The sequence below is a fragment of the Carassius carassius genome, chromosome 44, assembly GCF_963082965.1.
Source record: "Carassius carassius chromosome 44, fCarCar2.1, whole genome shotgun sequence".
Lineage (NCBI taxonomy): Eukaryota > Metazoa > Chordata > Actinopteri > Cypriniformes > Cyprinidae > Carassius > Carassius carassius.
Window position 1 is genome coordinate 811,094 of NC_081798.1, and position 25,039 is coordinate 836,132.

Here is a 25,039-nt window from a genome sequence, read left to right on the forward strand (position 1 = left end):
GTCTCTCTGTGCAGCATTGGTCTGCTCACTACCTCATTCAGCATGGAGCTGACGTCATTCCACTACCTCATCAGTCAGTTAAATAAAATAACTGCTCTTGAGCCCTTTGTCACTTTAATCAGACTCAATAAGGTATTTTTAATAAGGGATTTTTTTTTGCACTAAAAATCTTTTATCTGCACTGTTGTCCACTTCATTGATTTGCACTATATCTGTCATTTGCCTTGCGCTGCTTTATTTAACTTTATTTTTAATTTTTTTATATGCCTTTTTTTTTTTTTACATTCCCTTATTGTATAGTTGTATCTACATTTTATATTTGATCTAGATTTTTTAGGCTTTAATGTTAATGTTATCTGTATGCACCGGGATCTGAGAGTAACGCAATTTCGATTCTCTGTATGTATGTACTGTACATGTGGAAATTGACAATAAAGCAGACTTGAACTTGAACTTGATCTCCCCCCGCGCTTAGAGAAATGGATGAGTCCGCTGTGAAGGTGACTTCATCCTGAGCTGTGATTGGCTGCTGGTCTCTGGGCTCATAGTAAGCAAACAAACAAACGAGGCATGTTCCAAAATGAAGACTCAAACTCTGATCCGCTAGATTCACATCAACAGGTATCTGCTCTTTGACCTCTTGAAGTCGTCTAACACACTGTACTTAATGTGTGTGTATTTGGTTTGTACATTTACATTTATGATAGCCATATACATCCAGTTGATTTGTTAAAATAAAGTCACTTTAATAAAAAATACATAAAAAAACAATGAATGCGGTAATGACCAGTTTTATCTTTTTTAATATTTAAGTAATTTTATTCGATATGCACATAAATGTGCAGTGTGTTATTTTTATTTATAATAATTACAGGTTAATCTTTATTTAGTTTAGTTTATATAGAGTTCATAAGAGGCCTGAAAATATGACAGAAAATAATATGCCAGAGTTATATTATACAGGTGCACTAGACCAATGCTACTTTAGCATTACTATTAGCTTTTACTTTAATATTTACCATTTTTTATTTTTATCACAGTGAAATTATGTCACTGTTATTATTTATTTATTTAAAATATATATTTAAACTCACGTGTCAGCTAATGTTTTCTTTACCACTTTTTACGGAATAATTAGCATACATTTTATTTCAAAGAACTAAATAATTACATTTTATTCTTCTATAAATTAATACAAAAAAACTAAAAAATATTTTTCACCTCTAGAAATGGTGACATAAAACACTTGATTTATTAAAATTCTGCATTCATCATGTTTATTTATCATAAGTAGATTTACATACATTGCTAATATATATATATATATATTTATATATATATATATATATATATATATATATATATATATATATATATATATATATAAAATTTTAGTTAATATTTATCTATTTAAAATGCTTAAGTAGATGTACTTTCTGTTTTATTTTGTTATAATTGTTAATATACATTTTTTTAGTAATTGTTTATCTATTTCAAATATTGTTTATCCTTAATTACATTTACATTCTATTCATTATTTTTTTTAATTATATTATTCATTCATTATTCAGATTTATTTTCATTTATAGGTTTTTAAATTAATTTTTGACTATTTTAAATGTTAAAGTTTTAGTAGATTTAAATTATATTTATTATTTTAGTTTAATTCATATTTATTTTATTTATTGTTCATATTTATATTTTTAGTCAATTTAAAAGTAGATTTACATTTATTATTTTATTTATTTATTGTCTATAATGCTTTTTATTTATTTTAAATGTTTGTCTATATTTTAGTTTATTTGTTCTTAGTTCTGTTTCATATGCTAATGATACAGTATGTGACAGACACTCAGCCAATCAGATCAGTCGATTTCAGAGCATGTTACTATAATACTCCTCTCCGTCTCAGACGTCTATAATCTCTTAAGGAAATCTCCTTGGGACACGTCAGTCACATACTCACTGTTTATGTTGTTTCAGATACTTCAGTTGCATAATACTAGATTTTTTGAGCTTTTATGTGGGTTAAAGGTCGGAAGTTTAACCTACATTAGCTGTTTCCACACATGCACACATGTCTTTAAGATCAGAGGAATGTGACGGCTGGAAAATAAGCAGCAGAGGAAAGTTAGTGCTGTCAAGATGTTAATCAAAACAACTTTTTTCACACTTTAAACCAGGATTACCATAAAGAAACTGGGTAAGTTTGTCTATATTCTTCAGCATATTGAGTTTTGTTTTTTATTTGTAGTGTTTGTTGTCATGCATTTCTATATTTTGCTCTTCAAAAACAATTCTGCATATGATATGTAAAAATGAGTTCAGTCAGTTCACCCCTGCTTGAGATACTTAGTAATCGGCTATTTTAGCTAGAATTTAGTTAGATCGGCTGCAAGGTTAGTATTTTATTTTATTTTCAACTTGCTTTGACAATGTAGGCAAGCAGTCAGTTTTGCGATGGCTACTGTCTTTTTTTTTTTAAATGTGCTTTTTCGTTCTGGCCAGAACATTTCGGTCTCCCTGACATTTTCTGCATTGAACATTTGAGGTCGTATAGTGACGCACGCAGAACACTCAAGTTTAGATGTTGTGTTTTTTCTGAAAGAGTCACTGTCATCTTCACCTGATTACATAAACTACATCAATACTTAATATTTTTCCAGCAACAATGTAATATAGGATAAGTGCAAATAATTTTAAATTTTATTATCATTAAGATTTAGTATTAAAAAAAAAAAAAAAAAAAAAAAAAAAATATATATATATATATATATATAATTTATTATATTGTTTACTTGAGTTTTATATGTTCTGGTTTATTTTAATTTTTAAAGTTTAGTAATTTTGTTGTGCTTTTGTAAAATATATATATATACACACATCAGTAGTTTTGTATATATATAGTTTTTTATTATTTTTGTTGTGCTTTTGTAAAATATATATATATATATATATATATATATATATATATATATATACACACATCAGTAGTTTTGTATATATATAGTTTTTTATTATTTTTGTTGTGCTTTTGTAAAATATATACACACATCAGTAGTTTTGTTTATATATAGTTTTTTATTATTATTAACTTTTACTTGCCCTGGCAACTGTCTGAAATAACTGACTTTTAATAAATGACTTTTTAAATGGTTTTAAAGTTTTTAGTTTTAGTCAACTATAACCATGCTCTCCAACGATCCACACAAGTCTTGATCTGGTCATTATTCTGAAGTGACGTGATGATTGTTCTCTCAGACAGATGGCAGATTGAGAAGAATGCGTAGCTGCACATCTTCCTTTGTGACAGATTAAAAGACTCTAAGCTCCTGTTGATCACATGCAGGCGCTCCTCTGTTGTTCAGCATATGGTGGCCTCCGTACACCCGGAAACAAGCTTTACCCCAGTTACCCCCGAGCAGACTGGAAATGAATTAGTGAAGCGTGCTTGTTTTATGTTATAAATACAGTAGAAGTGATGAGGGTAGACTTCATCCCAATATGCAATAGTGTATGGCAGAAGGCTAATTCTGTATAATCTGTTATACATTATTTTAAATTTATTTTATAGTATATTATTTAATTACTATTTTTATTTTACAAAAATGAATGTTTATTGTATAACATTTCATAATCTTTCATGCTTCAGTGGTTCTATATATATTGTTTCTCCTTGTTGCACAGGAAAGTTAAAATGGTGGATATTGTAATGCAAACAATGCCTGCAAAAAGTGAAGTACATGTTGCCAGAAACTTTCTCACCAAGATTTTAAGAAGTTCTATGAGGTATTGTCCAGCTGTTGCTGTCTGTTTCGTGACCCCAGCCCTGCATGACCCTGTAGACCCGAGTATCACATCCTTTGCCATGTGCTGTGTTCGCTGTAGGTGTGCTGTTCACGTGGAAGATGGGGATTACATGTTAAAGATGATTATCGTGTTTCATTTTCACTGGCTTCTGTAGAACCCGTGACATCAGTGCAGCATCTTCAGTGTTTTCTGTTGTCTTGTTGATGAAAGTTGATTATATGTCAAAAATAAACTGCTTGTGTTTATAGTGTTTATCTGATTGTCCCCCTCCTTTTGGTCCTCACATGCATTTCAGGAAAAAACACTCCAAAGGGTATGTCACTTAATGCTAAATGAGTGATTAATTATCATGAAATGTTTTATTCTACAAAAGAACTGCATTATATTATTCACAACTCATGATAGCTTATTTAAAATTAAAACAGATCTCTTATATCCCTGATATTCTGAATATAATCTGATGCTTAGTCTCTTAATTTATCTTAACTAACTTAACTAAGTTTTTGAATTAAAATGCAAATAATTCATACAAATATAGTCCAACAGGCTATATTATTTATTTCTATTTATCTGTTTCTAATGTTTATTCTGTCCTTATTTTTAACCATTTGTATAATTGATACGGAAAATATTATTTTAATTTCTAAAAATCAGAAGTCAGAAAGAGCTTTATTACCAAGTATGTTAACACACACAAGGGCTTTGACCTGGCGACAGGAGCTTCCAGTGCAGAAGAAAGTGCAGACATACTGTAGAGCAAAAATACATGATAGTGCAGACATAAATAGAAGTTAAGACCAATAGATTAATACCAAACTCTCAGAGTAGTCTGAAAGTTTCACAATGTTCTAATTTAAAGCTAAAATTTAAGTAGACGTTAAGTAAAGATTTCTATTTTTTTTCAGGAGGAATGAATCATCATGTAAACGCCATTCGTTGCACTCCGCTAAATCTACAGATAACCCCACCATCTACAACCCCAAATCTGGACCTAACCCTGTACCTGACCTCACTTCGCAGACAAAATATGATCCAGGGTGAGATTCTGAGGGTTTATATGTAATTGATATAAACTGAACTCCAATCAACATCATTAATTTGCTTTGTTTCATACCAGGTCACCCTCAAAAGACTTCGCCAGCTGTTGGGGACAGACCAATCTGCGACAAGTATCCTTCCAGTTAAGCTCTATTGGAAATATGGAAAGTGTAGAGCCCTCATCTCCCTCTTTCTCTAAAGAGCACCCTTTATTGAGCAAATCCACTGGTGAAGCAGATCACCCAGTGCTTGAGAGTGTCAACAGCAAACCTACTTCTGCATGTAACCCATTTTTATCAGGCACAGCCGACCATGGTACTCCTCGGGCTAGCACAGAGGGGATGTTTTATAGAGGCATTCCCAGTGATCTAGGAGTTCCCAATGACTTCCATAGATGCCTACCGATCCCAATTGGCAATGGTGGACGAGTGAGTCCCAGCGTGGAGGAGCAAGCTAGCTCCGAATTGTCCTCCAAAGGGAAATCCAACCATAGACCTGTGTGGCATATTCCTGAGAACAAGATGTCCACTACTCAAGCTCCTTCTCCACCCTTGCGTAGTGATAGTTTCACTGCCACCAGAGTTCATGAGAAGAGCTTGGTGGGATCATTCCCTGAAGGACTTTCTGTTCATCCGTCAAAGAAACCTTACTGCAAAGCTGTTGACGGGTATGAAGCGAGACTCGGCTACAATCCATCTCCAAAAAAGGACTTTCTTCAGCCGTGTCTTTTGGTTAAGGACTACCCTAATGAGTTAATCCCTACCCAACTCTTTTCCAATTCAAGCACTGATGTCAGACAAGGCCAGAATCCATTTACATATGAACTTCAGCATCAGAGACAGCACAGCGATGATAGAACCTTTTCTGCCTGCCCCAAATCTGCATGTTCCCCAAAGACCCAAAGTGTTGGGAGCTACTACCAAAGTCTTCAAGATTTGCCCACCAACACTGGCAGGCGAAATCAAACCAGAACCTCCATGGCCTTTGACCCTAACCATGAGGGCCAGGCTCATTTCCGTTACTACTGCATCACTGCCCAGCAGCCATACTTGGAATCACCTATGCAGAGTTGGTTGGGAGATGAACGGAGGTCTAAAATGGGGACCTCCCAAGGTGCCACAAGCAGAACCTTTGTTGGTTCTCAAAAGGTTGTGAAGACAGAGTATACCCAGCCGTACCTCAGTGTATGTGAGAACAAGAACTCCAATGCTTACAGCAAAGAGGCCATCAGTCCTCCTTTATCTCAAGCCATGTCCCCTGTAACAAACCATCTGATTTCAGAGTCCAGCTCCGGGGAAAGAGAGACTCCAATTAAGAAAGAGGGAATTAAGCTGCAGTCTTCTAGGCATGTACCAAATTTACAGACGGAGCAGAAGAACTCTGTGTCCACTTACCAACAGGACAATCCATGGATCATCAAGCAGGATCACAAGATCTCTCCACACAAGACACCCATGTTTCACTCTTTTGCCCAGGAGAGCAAGAAGATAGCAGAAAAATCAGTAACATCCAAAGGAGGTGGTCAAAAATCAAGTGATGCCATCTGTGGCAAACAGGGAAGACAGAGTGACCGCTATGCCACAACACTACGCAACAAGATCCAACAGAAGAAAGCCCAGCTTCAGAAAAGCAGAAGTGCCACTACCTTGACCTGCTCAAGTGAAGTTGAGGAGGACTCTGACATCTGGAAGTCCAATGAGACCTCCACATCATCATCTGATGGTTCCTTCTCCAACACCTACAAGGATCATCTAAAGGAAACCCAAGCCAAAGTTCTGAAGGCCACCTCATTTATGAGGAGGGACCTGGAGCTTCCCGGGAAAGAAGTTGTGCTTGGTCAACTTACCAAAAAACCTGGGCCTGTTCAAGGGCAAGTCACCCGCATTGGGGGGCGTAAAAGGTTTCCAATGGATAAAAAGATGCATTCCTTCTCTGCACCGAACAAGATCAATGAAGTAGGAGTTGAGGATAAGGCAGCTGGGTCCTTTGTGGACCGACATAAGTTGTTTGAAGTGTCCTGCAAACCAGTTCTCCAAAAGCCCATTCCAAACCAAACCCTGCTAAGCCCCACTGAAGACCACAGTGAGAAAAAGTCTAGATTAACTGAAGACAGTGAAAACATCAGTCAGTCGCCCTTAAAACAGAGTAAATCAAGTCATGCTGACCTTAATACAGAAGAGCAACAACAACTTGGTACATTTGCGGAATATGAAGCTACATGGAAAATGCAGAAGAAGCTAGTGGAAAGAATAACAACAGGCAGATATCATTCAGTTGAAAACAACCTGGACTCAGGCTTTGAGGAATTCAACTGCAGAGTGTGTATTCATGAAAGATCCTGTTCCTCCCCTTCTGCAGAATTCTACGGACAGGTAAAAATATTATTTGTTTTGTGGTAAACTGAAAATGTCTTAGGTGGTCTTTTCATAAAGTTGTTAATTGACCATGGTCTACGTTTCATTAGATGCACCATGTTTTCTCTGCAGAAACCGATGATTAAGAGGTTGTATTGTTTGGTAATAGTCATAAAGAGTTTTCTGCTGGCACAGTGGATCAAGATGGGTGATTAGTGATTAATGATCTTTGGCATTGGTGTAAACGGATCCATATGTCTTTCAGAAAATTCCTCTGCCACCCAGAAAGTCTCTTGTTGAATCTCCACCTGATCCCAAAGACCAACAGGACAAACGTATCCCTAGGTTAGGATTTCTTCTCTTTGTGAGCAATGTGGAATTATTATATTTTCAGTGATTTGCTAATGTACAGACTGATAAGTAGTGTGTTTTATTGTAATTTCAACATCACAGTGTATCCGAAAAAGAGCATGGTCCACCCAGCAACTCCAAGCCTCTAAAGTCCTTCACACGGAATGTTCTGAAAAGTGATGCAGATCCCCTTTCCTCCAACCAGAAATCCAGACTTGATAACAGGCATTCTTCACCATTCTTCTCACATCATTTCCAGGTTCCAGTGTCAAGGCAGCTGTTTCCTAAAAACAAAAGTCCTGAACCGCCAAGGTCTGCCCAACCCAGACAGCAGGAAACTACATGCCATTTCAGCGCCTCTCAGGAAGTTAGGATTCAGACCAATTCCCCTGAGCCAAATCAGAGACAATGTCCTTCAGAACATCTGGAGAAAGACAAAAGCCCAACTGCTGCAACAGAGGACAATCAGAGATCAGACACCGAGGGGATGTTATCACACATGCTATGTCTTTTAGGCCATTCCTCCATTTCTTCCAAACAGAACATTGACCTGACAGTAACCTCAGCCAACAGAACGGGTTCTCCTTCTCTTCGGTTCCTTCTACAGAGGCTCACAGATGAACCATCTGCAGCTGTGCAGAAAAGGGATCCATGCAGGTATGTAGAGTTTAAGATACAGGTGCATCTCAAAAAAATTGAATATCATGGAAGTTTTTTCTTTTTTGTGATTCAATTAAAAAAGCAAACTTTCTTATATTCTAGATTCACTGCACACAAACTGAATTAATTCAATAGTTTTTTTGTTTTAATTCTGATGGTTATGACTCACAGCTTAGGAAAATTAAAATTCAGTATCTCAAAAAGTTAGAATAAATGTAAATAAAGTAAATGAAGTGACCCCAACTAAGCAAGCCAGAGGCAACAGCGGCAAGGAACCGAAACTCCATCGGTGACCGAATGGAGAAAAAACCTTGGGAGAAACCAGGCTCAGTAAGGAGACCAGTTCTCCTCTGACCAGACGAAACCAGTAGTTCAATTCCAGGCTGCAGCAAAGTCAGATTGTGCAGAATCATCTGTTTCCTGTGGTCTTGTCCCGTTGGTTGTCTGAGACAAGGTCTTTACAGGGGATCTGTATCTGGGGCTCTAGTTGTCCTGGTGCTGATCCACCATCTGGTCTGGATACATACTGGATCCGGGTGACTGCAATGACCCTCTAACTTAGATACAGACTGGATCTGGTGGCTACGGTGACCTCGGAACAATAGAGAAACAGAATAATATTAGCATAGATGCCATTCTTCTAATGATGTAGCAAGTACATAGGGTGTTATGGGAAGTGTTTCCGGTTCCGGTTTACCTAATTAATGCAGCCTAAATATCCTTTAACGGATCTGGATATTAAAAGCATATTAGTATGTTATGTGTATGCCAGGTTAAAGAGATGGGTCTTTAATCTAGATTTAAACTGCAAGAGTGTGTCTGCCTCCCGAACAATGTTAGGTAGGTTATTCCAGTGTTTAGGCACCAAATAGGAAAAGGATCTGCTGCCCGCAGTTGATTTTGATATTCTAGGTATTATCAAATTGCCTGAGTTTTGAGAACGCAGCGGACGTGGAGGATTATAATGTAACAAAAGCTCATTCAAATACTGAGGTGCTATACCATTCAGGGCTTTATATTTAGAGATATATATATATATATATATTCCGCTTCCGGCTTTGCTACCGTTCAGACATTCTAGCTTACTGCGCTGCGCTTTGCTTCTTATTTCTGTACTTTTCTCTGATTTTTCTAAGATTTTTCTTAGATTTCTACATCAGCAGATCAGCACAGTGCTCAAAAAACAGATTTTTTGGCACAAACGCTAAAACTAAAAACTCTTTGGGACTGGAATAATACTACAAAAAGAAAACTTTGCCTCCCACTGCCAGCAGCTTACATTCCAGAGAGGGGAAAACAACTGCCTACATTCAAACAGAAGAGAGAGAACATGCCTCCAGTTGGATCTACTTGTTGCATGAACTGCTGCAAACTTCTACAAAGGATTGTGATTCTTGAAACAAAGTTACTTGCTGGAATTCCAAAACAGACGGAACACTTCGCAGACCGTCGTCATGGACCCTCTCAGCATACAGCCGGTGAGTCCCATGAATCTTATGAATCTCAACAGTTTATACCAAGTGTAGAGGAACAAGCCGAAACTGATCGCCACACTAATCGATGGCACAAACAGGGAGCGAGACCCAAAGGAAAACGAAATATCAGATTGTCAGGAGTTTCTCGTATTGCTGCCGTAGCTTCCTCTACCCCAGATTCGACTATGACGAGGCTTGTGAATACTGGCATTCAACCACCCCCTATACATCTTGAGAACAGATTTGAAGCATTAATGAATGTGTGTGAGGAATCCCCAAATGTATTTAAAGATGGATCTGATCAGCCAGCAGCTAACTTTGCTACTAACAGGCGCTCAAGAACGAGCAGACAGCGGCATTCAGCTCAGAGCGCAGCCGAGCCAAGGACTCTGATAGTGGGTGACTCTGTTATCAGAAACATCCGTAGCAGGACTACAACAACATGCTGCCTTCCTCAAGCAACGGTCTCTGATGTGAACAAGGAACTTCAGAACATTCTGATGAAGCACAAGACTGCAAATCGAATCATCATCCATGTGGGGAAGAATGATATTCGGAAAGAGCAGTCAGAACTCCTTAAGAAGGACTTCAGTGAACTCTTTGAAACACTTTGAAGACTCAAAGTTCAGTCGTTCATCAGTGGACCACTCCCAGCAAGGGGAACAAATATGTTTTCACGGTTGCTTGGGCTGAACACATGGCTACAAAAATCTTGTAATATAAAAGGAGTGAATTTCATCGACAACTTCAATCTTTTCTGGGGCCATAGACAATTGTTTAAACCGGATGGCCTCCACCCAAACAAACTTGGTGCTAGAGTGTTTAAGGACAATATCTACTTTTCCATCCGTCATCCTTCAGCAGAGTGTGTCAATCCATTCAGCACACACACACCGGGTCCGAGTCATCATGTGGTTGACATATCCCACAAGGACACTGATAACACCACACAGCCAACACAAGCACTGCTCATGGACACTATCCCAGCTGAGCCATGCCCACAGACCTCCTCACAGACTGACTGTGATGTATCAAAACAGCTACAAGATTCAGCACCCAGGGATTACTTTCTGGAAAACAGCCAGGGAAGCCAGGACAACATATCACAGCCACCGGAAACACCAGAGACACAGCCCATCTCACCAGACACATTATCACTTTCTCCAGCATCTCCACTTCTGTGCTTCTCACAGAAAATGGAGGAATTGGTGTATGCTGGGACTAAACTCTCTCACTCATTTGCTGCAAGCCCGCAGATATCACAAAAAAAATGGCAGGCCCCAAAACCACCAAAGCCTGTGGTCCCTGCTCCTGCGAGAGCTCTTCGACCACTGCCACAACGCCAGGGCCCAAACCTTCTATCAGCTGAAGGTGAACCAAAAACAACTGAGAGCAGCTCTCAGTGATATGTGTTGGGTCCCCGCTATAATAACAGCAACATTCACAAATGCCTACTGAACAAGCGGGAACCCAGTGTGCCTGTAGCTTTCTCTATTTCAGTTTTATCACGTGATAGAAAGTCTAAGGCCATCTCAAGCCGAAGGGCAAACTCATCTAGTCTGCGGCCTATTATGCATCAAACTAAAATTGATGTAAAGACACAAAGCACAGCCATCAAGTTAGCATCTTTAAACATTCGCTCACTAAAAAATAAATCATTTCTAATCAATGACTTTATAACCACAAACAATCTGGATTTTATGTTTCTAATCGAAACAGGGTTAGAAGACAGCTGCAATGCAACAGTCCTTAATGAAGCAGCCCCTCCTAACTTCACTTACATGAGTGTCTGCAGGACTGTTAGGAGAGGTGGGGGTGTAGCTGCTATATTTAAAGATGTCTATCAATCCAAGCAAGTGTCATTTGGTCAGTACTTGTCTTTTGAATATCTAGGGATTGTGCTGAAAGGTGCTCCACGCATTCTGTTTATTATTATTATTTACAGGCCTCAAAAATACTCTCCAGCCTTTGTTGAAGAGGTCACAGAAATGTTATCAATGATTTCCTCAGAGTTTGACTGTTTTGCTATTGCAGGGGATTTTAATATTCACATAGATAATTCAGAAAACAAAACTACAAAAGAAATGATAACGGTTCTAAACACTTTTGACTTGACTCAGCATGTGCATGGACCCACACACAAAGGTGGACACACTCTAGACTTAATCATCAGTAGGGGTCTATACATTTCATCCATTGTTATTAAGGACATAGCACTATCTGATCACTTCTGTATTTTCTTTGATATATTTATCTCTGCTACCACTGAATCTAGATCGGTCTCTGTCAGAAGGAGATGCATTAACGAGAACACAAGTGTACTATTTATGGAGGCTATATCTTTAACACCAAGCATTTCTGCAGACTCTGTTGATACTCTCTTTGATTCCTTCAACTCAAAAGTTAAGAATGTTATTGCTCCAATAATAATCAGTAAGAAAACAAACAGACAGAAATCAGTTTGGAGAAGATCAACAGCAGTTCAGACTATGAAAAGACAATGCAGAAAAGCAGAGCGGATGTGGAGGAAGACAAAACTTGAAATTCACTATAGCATCTACAAAGACAGCCTTCATGCTTTTAATGTGAAACTAGCCACAGCTAGACAGAATTTCTTCTCAAACCTTATAAACAGTAACTTAAATAACACTCGTACTCGTGAAATGCTCTCAGACAGCAAATGCAATGAGTTTGCATCCTTCTTTTCTGAGAAGATCATCAATATCAGGAAGGCGATTGGCACATCCTTAAGTAATGCAGAGGTCAGACAGATTAGGCCACAATATAAAAAAGATACTATGTCGATTTTTGAAGCAATTGATAGCAAAATTCTGGAAGACATAGTGCAGCACCTAAAATCATCAACCTGCTATCTTGACACACTTCCCACATCTTTTTTCAAAAATGTGTTTAACTGCTTAGAAGCAGATCTTTTAGAAGTGGTGAACGCCTCACTTCTTTCTGGGACATTTCCAAACTCCTTAAAAAATGCAGTTGTTAAGCCCCTCCTGAAAAAGAGCAATCTTGATAACACCATTTTGAGCAATTTTAGACCAATATCTAATCTTCCTTTTTATAGGTAAAATTATAGAAAAGGTAGTTTTTAATCAGCTGAACAAATACTTACACTCAAATGGATACCTGGACAATTTTCAATCTGGTTTTCGAGCGCATCACAGCACAGAGACAGCACTCATTAAGATAATAAATGATATTCGCTTAAATTGTGACTCTGGCAAAATATCGGTGCTGGTATTGCTAGATCTCAGTGCTGCGTTTGACACTGTCGATCATAACATACTACTAGAGAGACTGGAAAACTGGGTCGGGCTTTCTGGGATGGTACTCAAATGGTTCAGGTCATACTTAGAAGGGAGAGGCTATTATGTGAGTCTAGGAGAGCATAAGTCTAAGTGGACGTCCATGACATGCAGAGTCCCACAAGGGTCAATTCTTGCACCGCTCTTGTTTAGCCTGTATATGCTTCCCCTAAGTCAAATAATGAGAAAGAACCAAATTGACTATCACAGCTATGCTGATGATACCCAGATTTACCTAGCCTTATCTCCAAATGACTACAGCCCAATTGACTCCCTCTGCCAATGCATTGATGAAATTAATAGTTGGATGTGCCAGAACTTTCTTCAGTTAAACAAGGAAAAAACTGAAGTCATTGCATTTGGAAACAAAGATGAAGTGTTCAAGGTGAATGCATACCTTAACTCTAGGGGTCAAACAACTAAAAATCAAGTCAGGAACCTTGGTGTGATCCTGGAGACAGATCTTAGTTTCAGTAGTCATGTCAAAGCAGTAACTAAATCAGCATACTATCATTTAAAAAACATTGCAAGAATTAGATCTTTTGTTTCCAGCCAAGACTTGGAGAAACTTGTTCATGCCTTCATCACCAGCAGGGTGAACTATTGTAATGGTCTCCTCACTGTCCTTCCCAAAAAGACCATTAGACAGCTGCAGCTCATCCAGAACATTGCTGCCAGGATTCTGACTAGAACCAGAAAATCTGAGCATATCACACCAGTCCTCAGGTCCTTACACTGGCTTCCAGTTACATTTAGGATTGATTTTAAAGTACTTTTACTCGTATATAAGTCACTAAATGACCTAGGACCGAAATATATTGCAGATATGCTCACTGAATATAAACCTAACCGAGCACTCAGATCATTAGGATCGAGTCAGTTAGAAATACCAAGGGTTCACACAAAACAAGAGGAGTCCTCCTTTAGTTACTATGCTGGACGCAGCTGGAATCAGCTTCCAGAAGAGATCAGATGTGCTAAAACACTAGTCACATTTAAATCTAGACTCAAAACCCATCTGTTTAGCTGTGCATTTATTGAATGAACACTGTGCAATGTCCGAACTGATTGCAATATATATTTTCACTGTTTTTTTTAATTTAATTTTATGTAAAATAATTTTCTTACTGTTTTAAATTCATTTTAAATTAGTACAGTTTTAATAATTTTAAAAGTTTTAAAATTGCTTGTTTTATTCTTGTTATTATTTTTCTTCATTACTATTTTACTTTCTTTTATGTAAAGCACTTTGAATTACCATTGTGTACAAAATGTGCTATATAAATAAACTTGCCTTGCCTTGCCTTGCCTATATATATATATATATATTTTAAAATCTATCCGATGTTTAGCCAGTTTGAGCCAGTGCACTGTGGACAGAGCAGGGCTAATATGGTCATACTTGGTTCTAGTAAGAACTCTAGCTGCTGTATTTTGGACTACCTGGAGTTTGTTTACCAAGCGTGCAGAACAACCACCCAATAAAGCATTACAATAATCTAACCTTGAGGTCATAAATGCATGGAATAACATTTCTGCATTTGACATTGAGAGCATAGGCCGTAATTTAGATATATTTTTAAGATGGAAAGATGCAGTTTTACAAATGCTAGAAACGTGGCTTTCTAAGGAAAGATTGCTATCAAATAGCACACCTAGGTTCCTAACTGATGACGAACAATGGACAGAGCAACCATCAAGTCTTAGACAGTGTTCTAGGTTATTACATGCAGAGTTTTTAGGTCCTATAATTAACACCTCTGTTTTTTCAGAATTTAGAAGTAAGAAATTACTCGTCATTCAGTTTTTAATATCGACTATGCATTCCATTAGTTTTTCAAATTGTTATGTTTCACCGGGCTGCGAAGAAATCTAGAGCTGAGTATCATCAGCATCATAGTGAAAGCTAACACCATGTTTTCTGATGATATCTCCCAAGGGTAACATATAAAGCGTAAAGAGTAGCGGCCCTAGTACTGAGCCTTGAGGTACTCCATACTGCACTTGTGATCGATATGATACATCTTCATTCACTGCTACGAACTGATGGCGGTCATATAAGTAAGATTTAAACCATGCTAATGCACTTCCATTAATGCCAACAAAGTGTTCAAGTCTATGCAAAAGAATGTTGTGGTCAATTGTGTAAAACGCAGCACTAAGATCCAATAAAACTAATAGAGAGATACACCCATGATCGGATGATAAGAGCAGATCATTTGTAACTCTAAGGAGAGCAGTCTCAGTACTATGATACGGTCTAAATCCTGACTGGAAATCCTCACATATACCATTTTTCTCTAAGAAGGAATAAAACTGTGAGGATACTACCTTTTCTACTATCTTGGACAGAAAATGGAGATTCAAGATCGGTCTATAATTAACTAGTTCTTTAGGGTCAAGTTGGGGTCAACAGAGATAACCACGGCCTTGAGAAGATTGTCAGGAAAAGCTGATTCAAGAACTTGAAAGAGCTTCACAAGGAGTGGACTGAAGCCGGAGTCAGCGCATCAAGAGTCACCACACTCAGACGTCTTCAGAAAAAGAACTAAAGCTGTCACATTCCTAGAACCAAGCCACTTCTGACCCAGAAACAAAGTAAGAGGCGTCTCACCTGGGGTAAGGAGTAAAATAACTGGATTGTTGCTCAGTGGTCCAAAGGCCTCTTTTAAGATGAAAGTAAATTTTGCATTTCATTTGGAAATCAAGGTCTAGAGTCTGGAGGAAGACTGGAGAGGCACAGATTATCAAGTCCAGTGTGAAGTTTCCGAAGTCGGTGATGATGCTTCTATTTGCTGACAAGCTTTATGGAGATTCTGATTTCATTTTGCAGCAGGACTCTAGCACCTGCCCACAGACCAAAACCACTTCCAAGTGGTTTGATGACCATGATATTACTGTGCTTGATTGGCCAGTCAACTCAACTCACCTGACCGGTGAGAGAATCTATGGGGTATTGTGAAGAGGAAGATAAGTAACATCTGACAAACAATACAGAGGAGCTGAAAGCAACCTGGTCCCACTATCAAAGCAACCTGGGCTTCAATAACACCTCAGCAGTGCCACAGACTGATCGCTTCCATGCCACGCCACACTGAAGCAGTAATTTGTGCAAAAGGAGCCCCAACCAAGTATTGAGTGCGTGATTAAACCTGCTTTGGAGATTTCTGTTTTGTAAATTTTTTTTTTATTGATCTTTCAGAAAATATTCTTATTTTTTGAGATCCTGAATTTTTTATTTCCATAAGCTGTAAGTCATAACCATCAGAATTAAAGAAAAAAACTCTTGAAATGTTTCAGTTTGTGTGCAATGAATCTAGAATATAAGAAAGTTAGCTTTTTTAAATTAAATTACAGAAAATAAAGAACTTTTTATAATTAAAAATAATAATAATAACTTCACGAACATGGATACAGGATTAAGCATTGTGTTCTTTTCTTAGCCTCGGTGATGTGTAACACTTGAAGTGGTCATAGGAGATTTCATCTATTGGCCCAATTTTTTGCTCTTTCCATTGCATTAATATTGTGCATTAAACTTATATCTCCATTAACATGTAAGACATGACACACAACAAAAACGGCTGCGATCACAGTGTGCTCAATTCATCAGTTATTGACATTTGTAAATGCTGCGCATAAGGATGTCGCTGTTGGCCGCTTCAGAGTTCCTGCTGCAACCAGGAAAACGGCCCGAGGGACAAATTGGTTCTCTAGGAACCACTCTGCTGGCTAGTTCCTAGAAGTAAATTCCTAAACCTACACAGTATGAAAGCCCCTAATAAGTTGTGGAATATTAACCACCCTATATTTAGCCATTAATTGCTGCCAGTTTCTGTTCCCTATTGCAGTAATAAGATGGAGGAAACATCCAAGCCAAACACTTCTAGGCGGAAGGTCCCCATACAGATCATATGTACAGAAAATATTTCAGAGAGAGAAAACCGAAACGATCCACCATATGGTGAATCTTCTGGAAGTTGTGAGTTGCCTAAAACTGGCCAATTGAAAAAACTAGATTCTCCAGAGCAATCGAAGTCGCCATTTATTGCCTACACCCGCCTGGAACCAATCAGAAATCTAGAACATGAGACTGACAAGATGGTACTAGACAATAAAGTGCAGGTGAGGAGCAATGGTGTGGACGAGAACTCAGAGGAGGACCTGAAGCGAGAAGAGCTGGCAAGAGATATCATGGGGAAGGACAAGAGTCTGGTGGACATCTTGGATCAGAGTAACATGAAGACAACCATGGATCTGATGGAGGGGATATTTCCACAGGGGGAGCAGTAACCCGTTCTACCGGAGTTACATTGTTTGTTCTTTTAGTAAATCTTTTAGTAGTCTTATTCATGACACCAGACCCTCTACTGATACACACATATAGCAAGTATAATGTATTTGGCTTTAAATCTGTGACTGTTTCATATTTGAGAATCATTCAACTGTGTTTATATAGGGATTATTCTTTTATTTCTGCAGGGTGGAGGACAATTTGGCATCATCAGTGTCATTAGTGAGCAGTTCGTCGTATTATAGCACATCTGCACCTAAAGCAGAGCTGCTCATAAAGATGAAGGACATGCAGGAACACACGGAGGAACAGGATTCAGAGGACGAACTTGATTATGACCTTTCCAACAAGAAGGTACAATTTTATATCCGTTTTGTTGCTTGGTTTTAATTTAAAGGGGCATTAAACGATTTTTGCCAAACAATGTTTATATTTGAAAGCACCAAAACAAACATGCCTGTACCCCAACAGGACCCCTATTTTGATATCTCCGCCCCACACGTACACAACCAAGTGAAGTTCAAATGAAAGCCAACACAGATACGGAAGTTGTGTGAAACAATGCCAAATCAATGTTACTCACCTATCAAAAATAAACAACAACAAACACTCAAATTGTGCACTCTCTCCTCTCTATTCAAGACACGCCCCCTTACTGCTGATTGGCTGCAAGTGTGTTTTGGGACATGGTCCGACACTGCGGTCAAAAGCGTTTTTCAAAAATTCTTCATGCACCTTTAATTGTGTTGTACTGTTAGTCCCGCCCATAAATGTTCTGATTGGTTGCTCGGAATATGACATATGATCTGATTGGTTTGGTTACCTTACCTTGAGAACAGAAAAAATTGTTGATCATCAGATTTCTGCACTCAAGGTGATTGAGTTTACACTATGTACAACATTTCACGAACATTTTACACTTCCATTTACAATATTTTGCAAACATTTTAGACTATTTACATTTCAGTAAATATGGCAAATAAAAATATTGAAAACTATCTTTAAAAACTTAAACTCATGGCATAGTTTAATTTATTATTCGCGTCAATTTTATTTTATTTAAAAAACATTTTCAAAAATGCATTTATCCTGATTGCTTAAAATCTGCATAAATTTGTTAATTGTGAAAACGGTTACATTTGTTCAGTTACGCATCTCTGCATTAATAACTTTTCTGTCAGGACTACATCCATGTTTGATGATAGACGTTATAAATATTTAATGATTCTTAAAGTGTTCTTGTCATTTCTGTCTGTCTGCAGCAAGAGTTGATTGACAGCCTAAGTAAGAAGCTGCAGGTGCTTCGAGAGGCTCGTGAAAGCCTGCAGGAAGATGTGCAGGACAATAACATCCTGGGAGAGGAAGTGGAGGCCACTGTATTGACCGTATGCAAACCCAACGAGCTGGAGAAGTTCTGCATGTTCGTCGGTGACCTGGAGAAAGTGGTCAGTCTGCTTCTGTCTCTGTCCGGTCGATTGGCCCGCGTGGAAAACGCCTTGAACAACCTGGAGGAGGGAATATCACTGGACGAGAAGGTATAAATGAGATGCATGTGAATTAAAAAAAGCTTTTCAAATGACGTACACACAAAAATATATTTAGTGTGGCCACAAAATAAGAATCACCTTAATTAGTTCATCCACTTTAGTATATAGTAGCAACCTAAAACCTCGTTTTACATAAACTGTGTCCATGTTGTATTAATTATGTCTCTAGTTTAAGTTAACTATGGCCACATGATACTAATTAGTTCCCTTGTTTTAGTTCCCACATTGTGTTAACCCGTTTAATCCCAAACTTTTCCCATGTCATGAAAACCCTTTAAAATAATATATATATTTGTTTTACTTTTTTTGGAGAAATGTGAAAAATAGTTTTGTGTTTGGTCACAATTGTGACCGTTGGGATAATGTGTGTACTGAAAAAACATATCTCTGAAGTCATAAAAATGGTTAGATATCTCAGCCCAGCTATTTTAAACAGTTTGATCACATTCTAGGGTTACTATTATGCATTAAAAAAAGTATGCAACATTAATTGGAACACTGAGATAAAAAAGAAAAAAATTAACTAACACAGCATTTCAAATTGTTACTTTTTTGTTAAATATAATATCAGATTGTTATATTAATGCTTAGAGTATTACAATAGCATTATTGTAACTTTCCATAAGAATCTTTTTTAATTTAGTGCAATGTTTTGTCATTGCAACATTCTATTGTCTTTTCACTAGCAACTGCAAATGGATTTACAGTATATTGTATACTAAAGTTCACTGTTATTCCACCGGACAATATTGTGACCATCAACATGTATACTTATTCAATGACCACACTCAACAAAACTGAATACTTAATACTAGACACCTTAAAGATCATGTGTACCAAAAATCTTTGTCATATATTTATATTAAGACACTTTACTAGCCTTTAGTTTTGATGCAGCCATCATCTTCACAACGTGCAAACAGGAAATAATCTGCTCTGGTCATGTGACAATTTGCACTTGTCATGTAAAACTGCAGTGAGACCCTTTATTTTTTCCATATTTAACGGAAATGCACTAAAACATCAGTAAGGTTTTTAGAGCTTTATAAATGAAAACCTTTTTTTTACGTCTCATTTTAGTCAATTGTGTTCACGTTGTACTAATTCATGCCATCATTTAAGTAAGTCATAAATAGTTCTAACAGACAGGAAACAATGAAGGGTAACGAACGAATAACGAACACTTGTGTTTCGTACTTTCAGCACACTTTGACTGAGAAGCGCAAACTGCTGATTCGCCAGCATGAAGACGCAAAAGAGCTGAAGGAGAACTTGGACCGAAGGGAACGTCTGGTTTATGAGATTCTGGCCAGTCACCTCAACGAAGAGCGTCTCGCAGACTACCAGCACTTCGTCAAAATGAAGTCAGCGCTCATCATTGAGCAGCGTAAACTGGAGGATAAGATCAAACTGGGTGAAGAGCAGCTCAGATGTCTGAAGGACAATCTGTCGCTGGACCAGAGACTTCTGTACTGAACGCTGGACTGAACCATATTAAGTTCAGCCTCTTGTTGGAAACGACTCTAAGCAGAAGTATTTCATATCTGCTTGTGTGCATTGGTGAAGAATTTCAACTCTGCTTTAAAAGTACTTTTCAAGTGTCTGTACTTTATCAATGTTTTTCTTTAGATAACTTAACTTCATAACATTCCAAAGCATAATATTGTACTTTTCACTGCGCTATGTTTCATATTAAATATTTTGTATATACCGTATATTCTTACTTTTTCTCAAGTTAAGTAATTCAAAGATTTATTTTAGAACGTACTACATTTTTTATGTTCTTCAGTATTAAAGATAAAAAACAACCACTTTTATTTATAAAGCGCACTACATTATGCTTTGGATTATAGTGAAGTAAAAGTTTTCACTCTGATAAAGTACAGATGCTTTTTTAATTTACATGAGGAAAGTAAAAATGCTTTGCGACTGTCCACTTTGTGCATTGGATAGAGTTATTACCATCAACACAAAATCATTCTTTTATCAGTTCTGCGCTTTTCATTGATTCCAGTTTTCTTTAAAATAGCATTTTAGTCAAGTCATGCTTTGAATCCACTCATTTTCAGGGATGTGCTGTAAAAACAGTTTCTCCAGTTTTTTAAAGAATCTTATAAAGATTATATTGTACACGTTTAATTTATTTCGCTGCTGAAAGAAAAAAGGGTTTCTCATGTACTATAAATGTTTTCAACTTTCCTGTTGGTTTGTTTTCAACATCATTAAATATCAATCATTAATAGATAGGGAGGTTCAGAATATCTCTACTAAAATATGAACCTGTGGACCATTTATACTGTTCAAAAACATGCATGCAGTGCGTTTCTGCTGCAATAAATTGGAATAAAAATAAAAATATCTATTGCACTTTTTATAGCAGCTCTTTGTAGTTATGGATGCGGATCCAGGTAATTCATCTGTCTGACACCACACTTGCTCCAAAGAAAATGATTCATAAATATTTACTGTAAATGGGAATATAATGCACTTATGACCCAGCCTCATGATTTTATGATCTTTATGAGTCAGTGTGTTTTCCAGTGTGAGGCGAATGATCTTAGACTCATTGTTTGATTTTATGATGTTGACGCTGATCGGGAGCCATGGTCAATCATTCACAGAAACATATTCACCAACTTATTTGCCTAGGATTTCTGAGCAGCAGGAAGTTGACTTTCAGACGGTTTCCAGTCGAACGGCGAGCGTTGAAGAGAAAGGAAAAGCTGAGAGAAGATTGACTTGTACATTGGGTGCTGATATGGTAATATGATCATTTTATACTTTTAATTATAATTTATTTGTAACTTTAATAAGATTTGATGCATATTTATTGGAAATACTATTTTAAGATGTCCATAAAGAGCTTAAAAAAAGGAATGTCTATGTCTGAAAGTCGCAGGAATAAATTACATTTTAAAATACATTCACATGGAAAACTGATTTTTTACATTTGTTTTAATATTTCACAATATTATTGTTTTCTTTTCTTAAATCAAGTAAATGCTGCCTTGGTGAGCAAAAGAGTTATTTTACCAAGATTGAAATAAATTAACTTTTGAATATATATATATATATATATATATATATATATATATACAGTACAGACCAAAAGTTTGGAAACATTACTATTTTTAATGTTTTTGAAAAAAGTTTCTTCTGCTCATCAAGCCTGCATTTATTTGATCAAAAATACAGAAAAAACAGTAATATTGTGAAAAATTATTACAACTTAAAATAATAGTTTGCTATCTGAATATACTTTAAAAAAATAATTTATTCCTGTGATGCCAAGCTGAATTTTCAGCATCATTCCTCCAGCCTTCAGTGTCACATGTAACATCAGTCGATCACATGATCATTTAGAAATCATTCTAATATTCTGATTTATTATGAGTGTTGGAAACAGTTCTGCTGTCTAATATATTTGATCAATAAAAGGTGAAAAAGAACTGCATTTATTCAAAATAAAAAAATAAATTCTAATAATATATTTTCTTTACTATCACTTTTTATTAATTTAACACATCCTTGCTGAATAAAAGTATTGATTTTATTTAAAAAAAGAAAAAAAAAATTACTGACCCCAAATTACTGACCAGTAGTGTATATTGTTATTACAAAATATTTATATTTTAAAGACATAGCTTCTTTTTTTTTTTTTTTTTTTTACTTTTTATTCATCAAAGTATCCTAAAAAAGTATCACATGTTCTGAAACAATATTAAGCAGCAGAACTGTTTCCAACTTTGATAATGAATCATCATATTAGAATGATTTCTAAAGGATCATGTGATAATGATCCTAAAAATTCAGCTTTGCATCACAGAAATAAATGATCATTTAAAGTATAATACATTTAAAAACTATTATTTTAAATTGTAATAATATATCACAATATTACATTTTTTTCTGTATTTTTGATCAAATAAATGCAGGCTTGATGAGCAGAAGAAACTTCTTTCAAAAACATTAAAAATAGTAATGTTTCCAAACTTTTGGTCTGTACTGTATATATATATATATATAGAGAGAGAGAGAGAGAGAGCATTCAACATTTACTAATTAAGGGTGCAAATGGAAACATAAAAATTAGAAAATCCAAGGTAAATGGTTTTGTCATTTCAATTAAATAAAAGTTAAAACAAAATATAAATTAAAAATGAAGATGGGCTTTAATATCATATTTCCCCCCTCCTTTTATGATATGATAAGCCGGGCCAAATCAAAGGCCCTGGTTTGGGCTTCACTTGTTATTTATTGTCACCTGTTATTTTTTACAACAGCTGTAATCTTTATGATATTGTCACAAATGTCCATGTAATCATGCATGACTTTTAGGTGAGGTATTACATTTCTGTTTGGTTTCTCAAACATGAGCAACAGGAAGATCTGAACTGGTTTTCTGTGTCTCTTTCTCTCAGAGGGATGTCTGAGGGCTTTGTTTGCCAGGTTTCTTAGAGACGCCATTGGTTTGTTAAACCCACAACAAGCAATTAACTCCATACAGACCTGCTGCAGTCACGTTCAACCGCTTCAGAGACGATCGAGGCTCTTCACGATGGATCTTTTCATGGAGGAACCCGCGGTTTAGGCCGGACGTTATGCCGTATCTCGTCCACACGGCGCATGCGCAGTTCGCGGCGCTCTGGTTTGGGACGGTTGGGTGGACGCTTGTTATCGTAACCGTTGGACTGGTGGAGTGGAGGGTTTGGGAAGTGTCCGATCTGTCGGTCATCACCTCCGGATTGGCTTGGGTTGGTATCTGGAGAGTGTGCTTTTACAGCCACGCTCCGATTTTATCTGACCATCAGATCATGTTCTGTCAGCGGATTGGTTTGTCAGAGTCGTTTACGCCGCCGGAGATCGTCGCCGCGCAGGTGCTGATGCTCGTGGCTCTAATTCTCGGATTGGCGGGAAACGCCAGCATCATTTACGGCCTCAGGAACGTTTACTTCGGATTAAATGAATTTAAACCCATCAGATTGGCATTTTCTGCTGGTGGGGTTTTGCTAATTGTTACCGGAGCGTCTGCGCTCGTTCCCGTGTGCTGGAATCTCCGTTCCGTTGTTAACAATCAGACGATATCATTCCCGGCAGAGTTTCGGATGCCGTCCGCTCCTGTGAACCAGTCCATCGGACCCGGTATCATCGTGGGGATTTTTGCATCCATCCTGCTGGTTTTTAGCGGGATTGTCTTCCTGTCTTACAGGGCCCCAATCGTGCTGAAGCCCAAAGTGAGGCCGTCCAGGCCCGGAGAATGTGTATTGGGAACCAATGTGACCCATCAGGGAATTGAAAATGCAGCTTTCCAATGCTGAGATGTGTAGACTGTTTTCAAGACGGATATGTGTTGAATAACACGCCACGCAAACAACCATGTCTGGAGAAATGACAAACCACAAGCACTACTCTACACTGCTTAAAACTCGTGTTTAAATCTTCAGTGGCAATCTTTTAAATATAAAAACGTACTTACAGACTATGAATCAGAAGCCCAGACTGTCCTCGCAAAGTTGTAACTGCCCCACTTTATAGAATGAGCCGTTTAAATGCAGACATGGTTTTATGTTTACGCAGCGCGATACGCAACGCATAAAAACACATTATAAGTCATATGTCCCCACTGGATGCAACAAATGCCTCGTTTGTAATGTTTTTTTTTTGTCTTGTTGTGCTGGGACACCACAGTATATGGTGAGGGGCGTTAACATTTCCATCAGATGCTTGAGGTATTCAGCCAATCACAATGCACTGGACAGCTGGCCAATCAGAGCACACCTTGCTTTTCAGAAAGATGAGACTTGTCAAAATCAACACGTTTCATAAAGGCGGGACATAGAGGAGAAACAATAATGCAAATAATAATGGAAAATAATGTGTTTTTTTAACCCTAAACCACATAAACATATTGCATTACACCAAATAATGTTCTTTTTAGAAGCGTTATATAACCTTTTTAAATTTAACGGTATTCAGAACACGAAGAATTTGAAATATATATTATTATAAAGCAAATATTTTTTCGTAAATATATTGGCCTTTTTATATTTTTTAATAAAGCTAAACAAACTAGCGGCATGTGGTAAATGTGCTAAACGAACTTGTGCGGAAGTTCCTCTTTCATTAATTTGCATGTTTTGCATGCAAGAGGTTAATTGCATTATATGATGCATTATATAATTTGTATCAC

The 25,039-nt window shown here is 37.2% G+C and overlaps 2 protein-coding genes across 7 annotated transcripts; both read left to right on the forward strand.

The window, feature by feature from the left end:
• The first annotated feature begins 479 nt into the window (after positions 1-479).
• LOC132126309 (protein Shroom2-like) lies at positions 480-20,543 on the forward strand. Of its 6 annotated transcripts, XM_059537497.1 has the most exons (9): positions 480-621; positions 1,984-2,203; positions 4,698-4,847; positions 4,928-7,220; positions 7,468-7,547; positions 7,656-8,210; positions 17,491-17,656; positions 18,565-18,837; positions 20,053-20,543. In XM_059537497.1, exons 4-9 carry the CDS (start codon positions 5,010-5,012, stop codon positions 20,323-20,325), a joined length of 3,558 nt encoding a protein of 1,185 aa, XP_059393480.1. In that variant the 5' UTR covers positions 480-621; positions 1,984-2,203; positions 4,698-4,847; positions 4,928-5,009; the 3' UTR covers positions 20,326-20,543. The 6 variants fall into 6 exon arrangements, with proteins under 6 accessions (XP_059393480.1, XP_059393482.1, XP_059393481.1 ...); XM_059537499.1 differs by lacking the exon at positions 1,984-2,203 and having other exon boundaries at positions 484-621; XM_059537498.1 differs by lacking the exon at positions 1,984-2,203 and having other exon boundaries at positions 484-621; positions 4,716-4,847.
• A 469-nt stretch (positions 20,544-21,012) lies between these two features.
• Positions 21,013-24,169, forward strand: LOC132126422 (claudin-34-like). The gene is made up of 2 exons (XM_059537669.1): positions 21,013-21,610; positions 23,271-24,169. Exon 2 carries the CDS (start codon positions 23,451-23,453, stop codon positions 24,165-24,167), a length of 717 nt encoding a protein of 238 aa, XP_059393652.1. The 5' UTR covers positions 21,013-21,610; positions 23,271-23,450; the 3' UTR covers positions 24,168-24,169.
• The last annotated feature ends 870 nt before the right edge of the window (positions 24,170-25,039 follow it).

Excerpts from the sequence above, each read along its gene's own strand:
- LOC132126309 (XM_059537494.1), top strand. The coding sequence starts at position 3,644 with ATGCTTCAGTGGTTCTATATATATTGTTTCTCCTTGTTGCACAGGAAA. Across the intron at positions 3,790-4,697 it reads ATTTTAAGAAGTTCTATGAG|ATTTCTATTTTTTTTCAGGA; the intron begins GTATTGTCCAGC and ends CGTTAAGTAAAG. Across the intron at positions 17,657-18,564 it reads ATGACCTTTCCAACAAGAAG|CAAGAGTTGATTGACAGCCT; the intron begins GTACAATTTTAT and ends GTCTGTCTGCAG.
- LOC132126422 (XM_059537669.1), top strand. The coding sequence starts at position 23,451 with ATGCCGTATCTCGTCCACACGGCGCATGCGCAGTTCGCGGCGCTCTGG.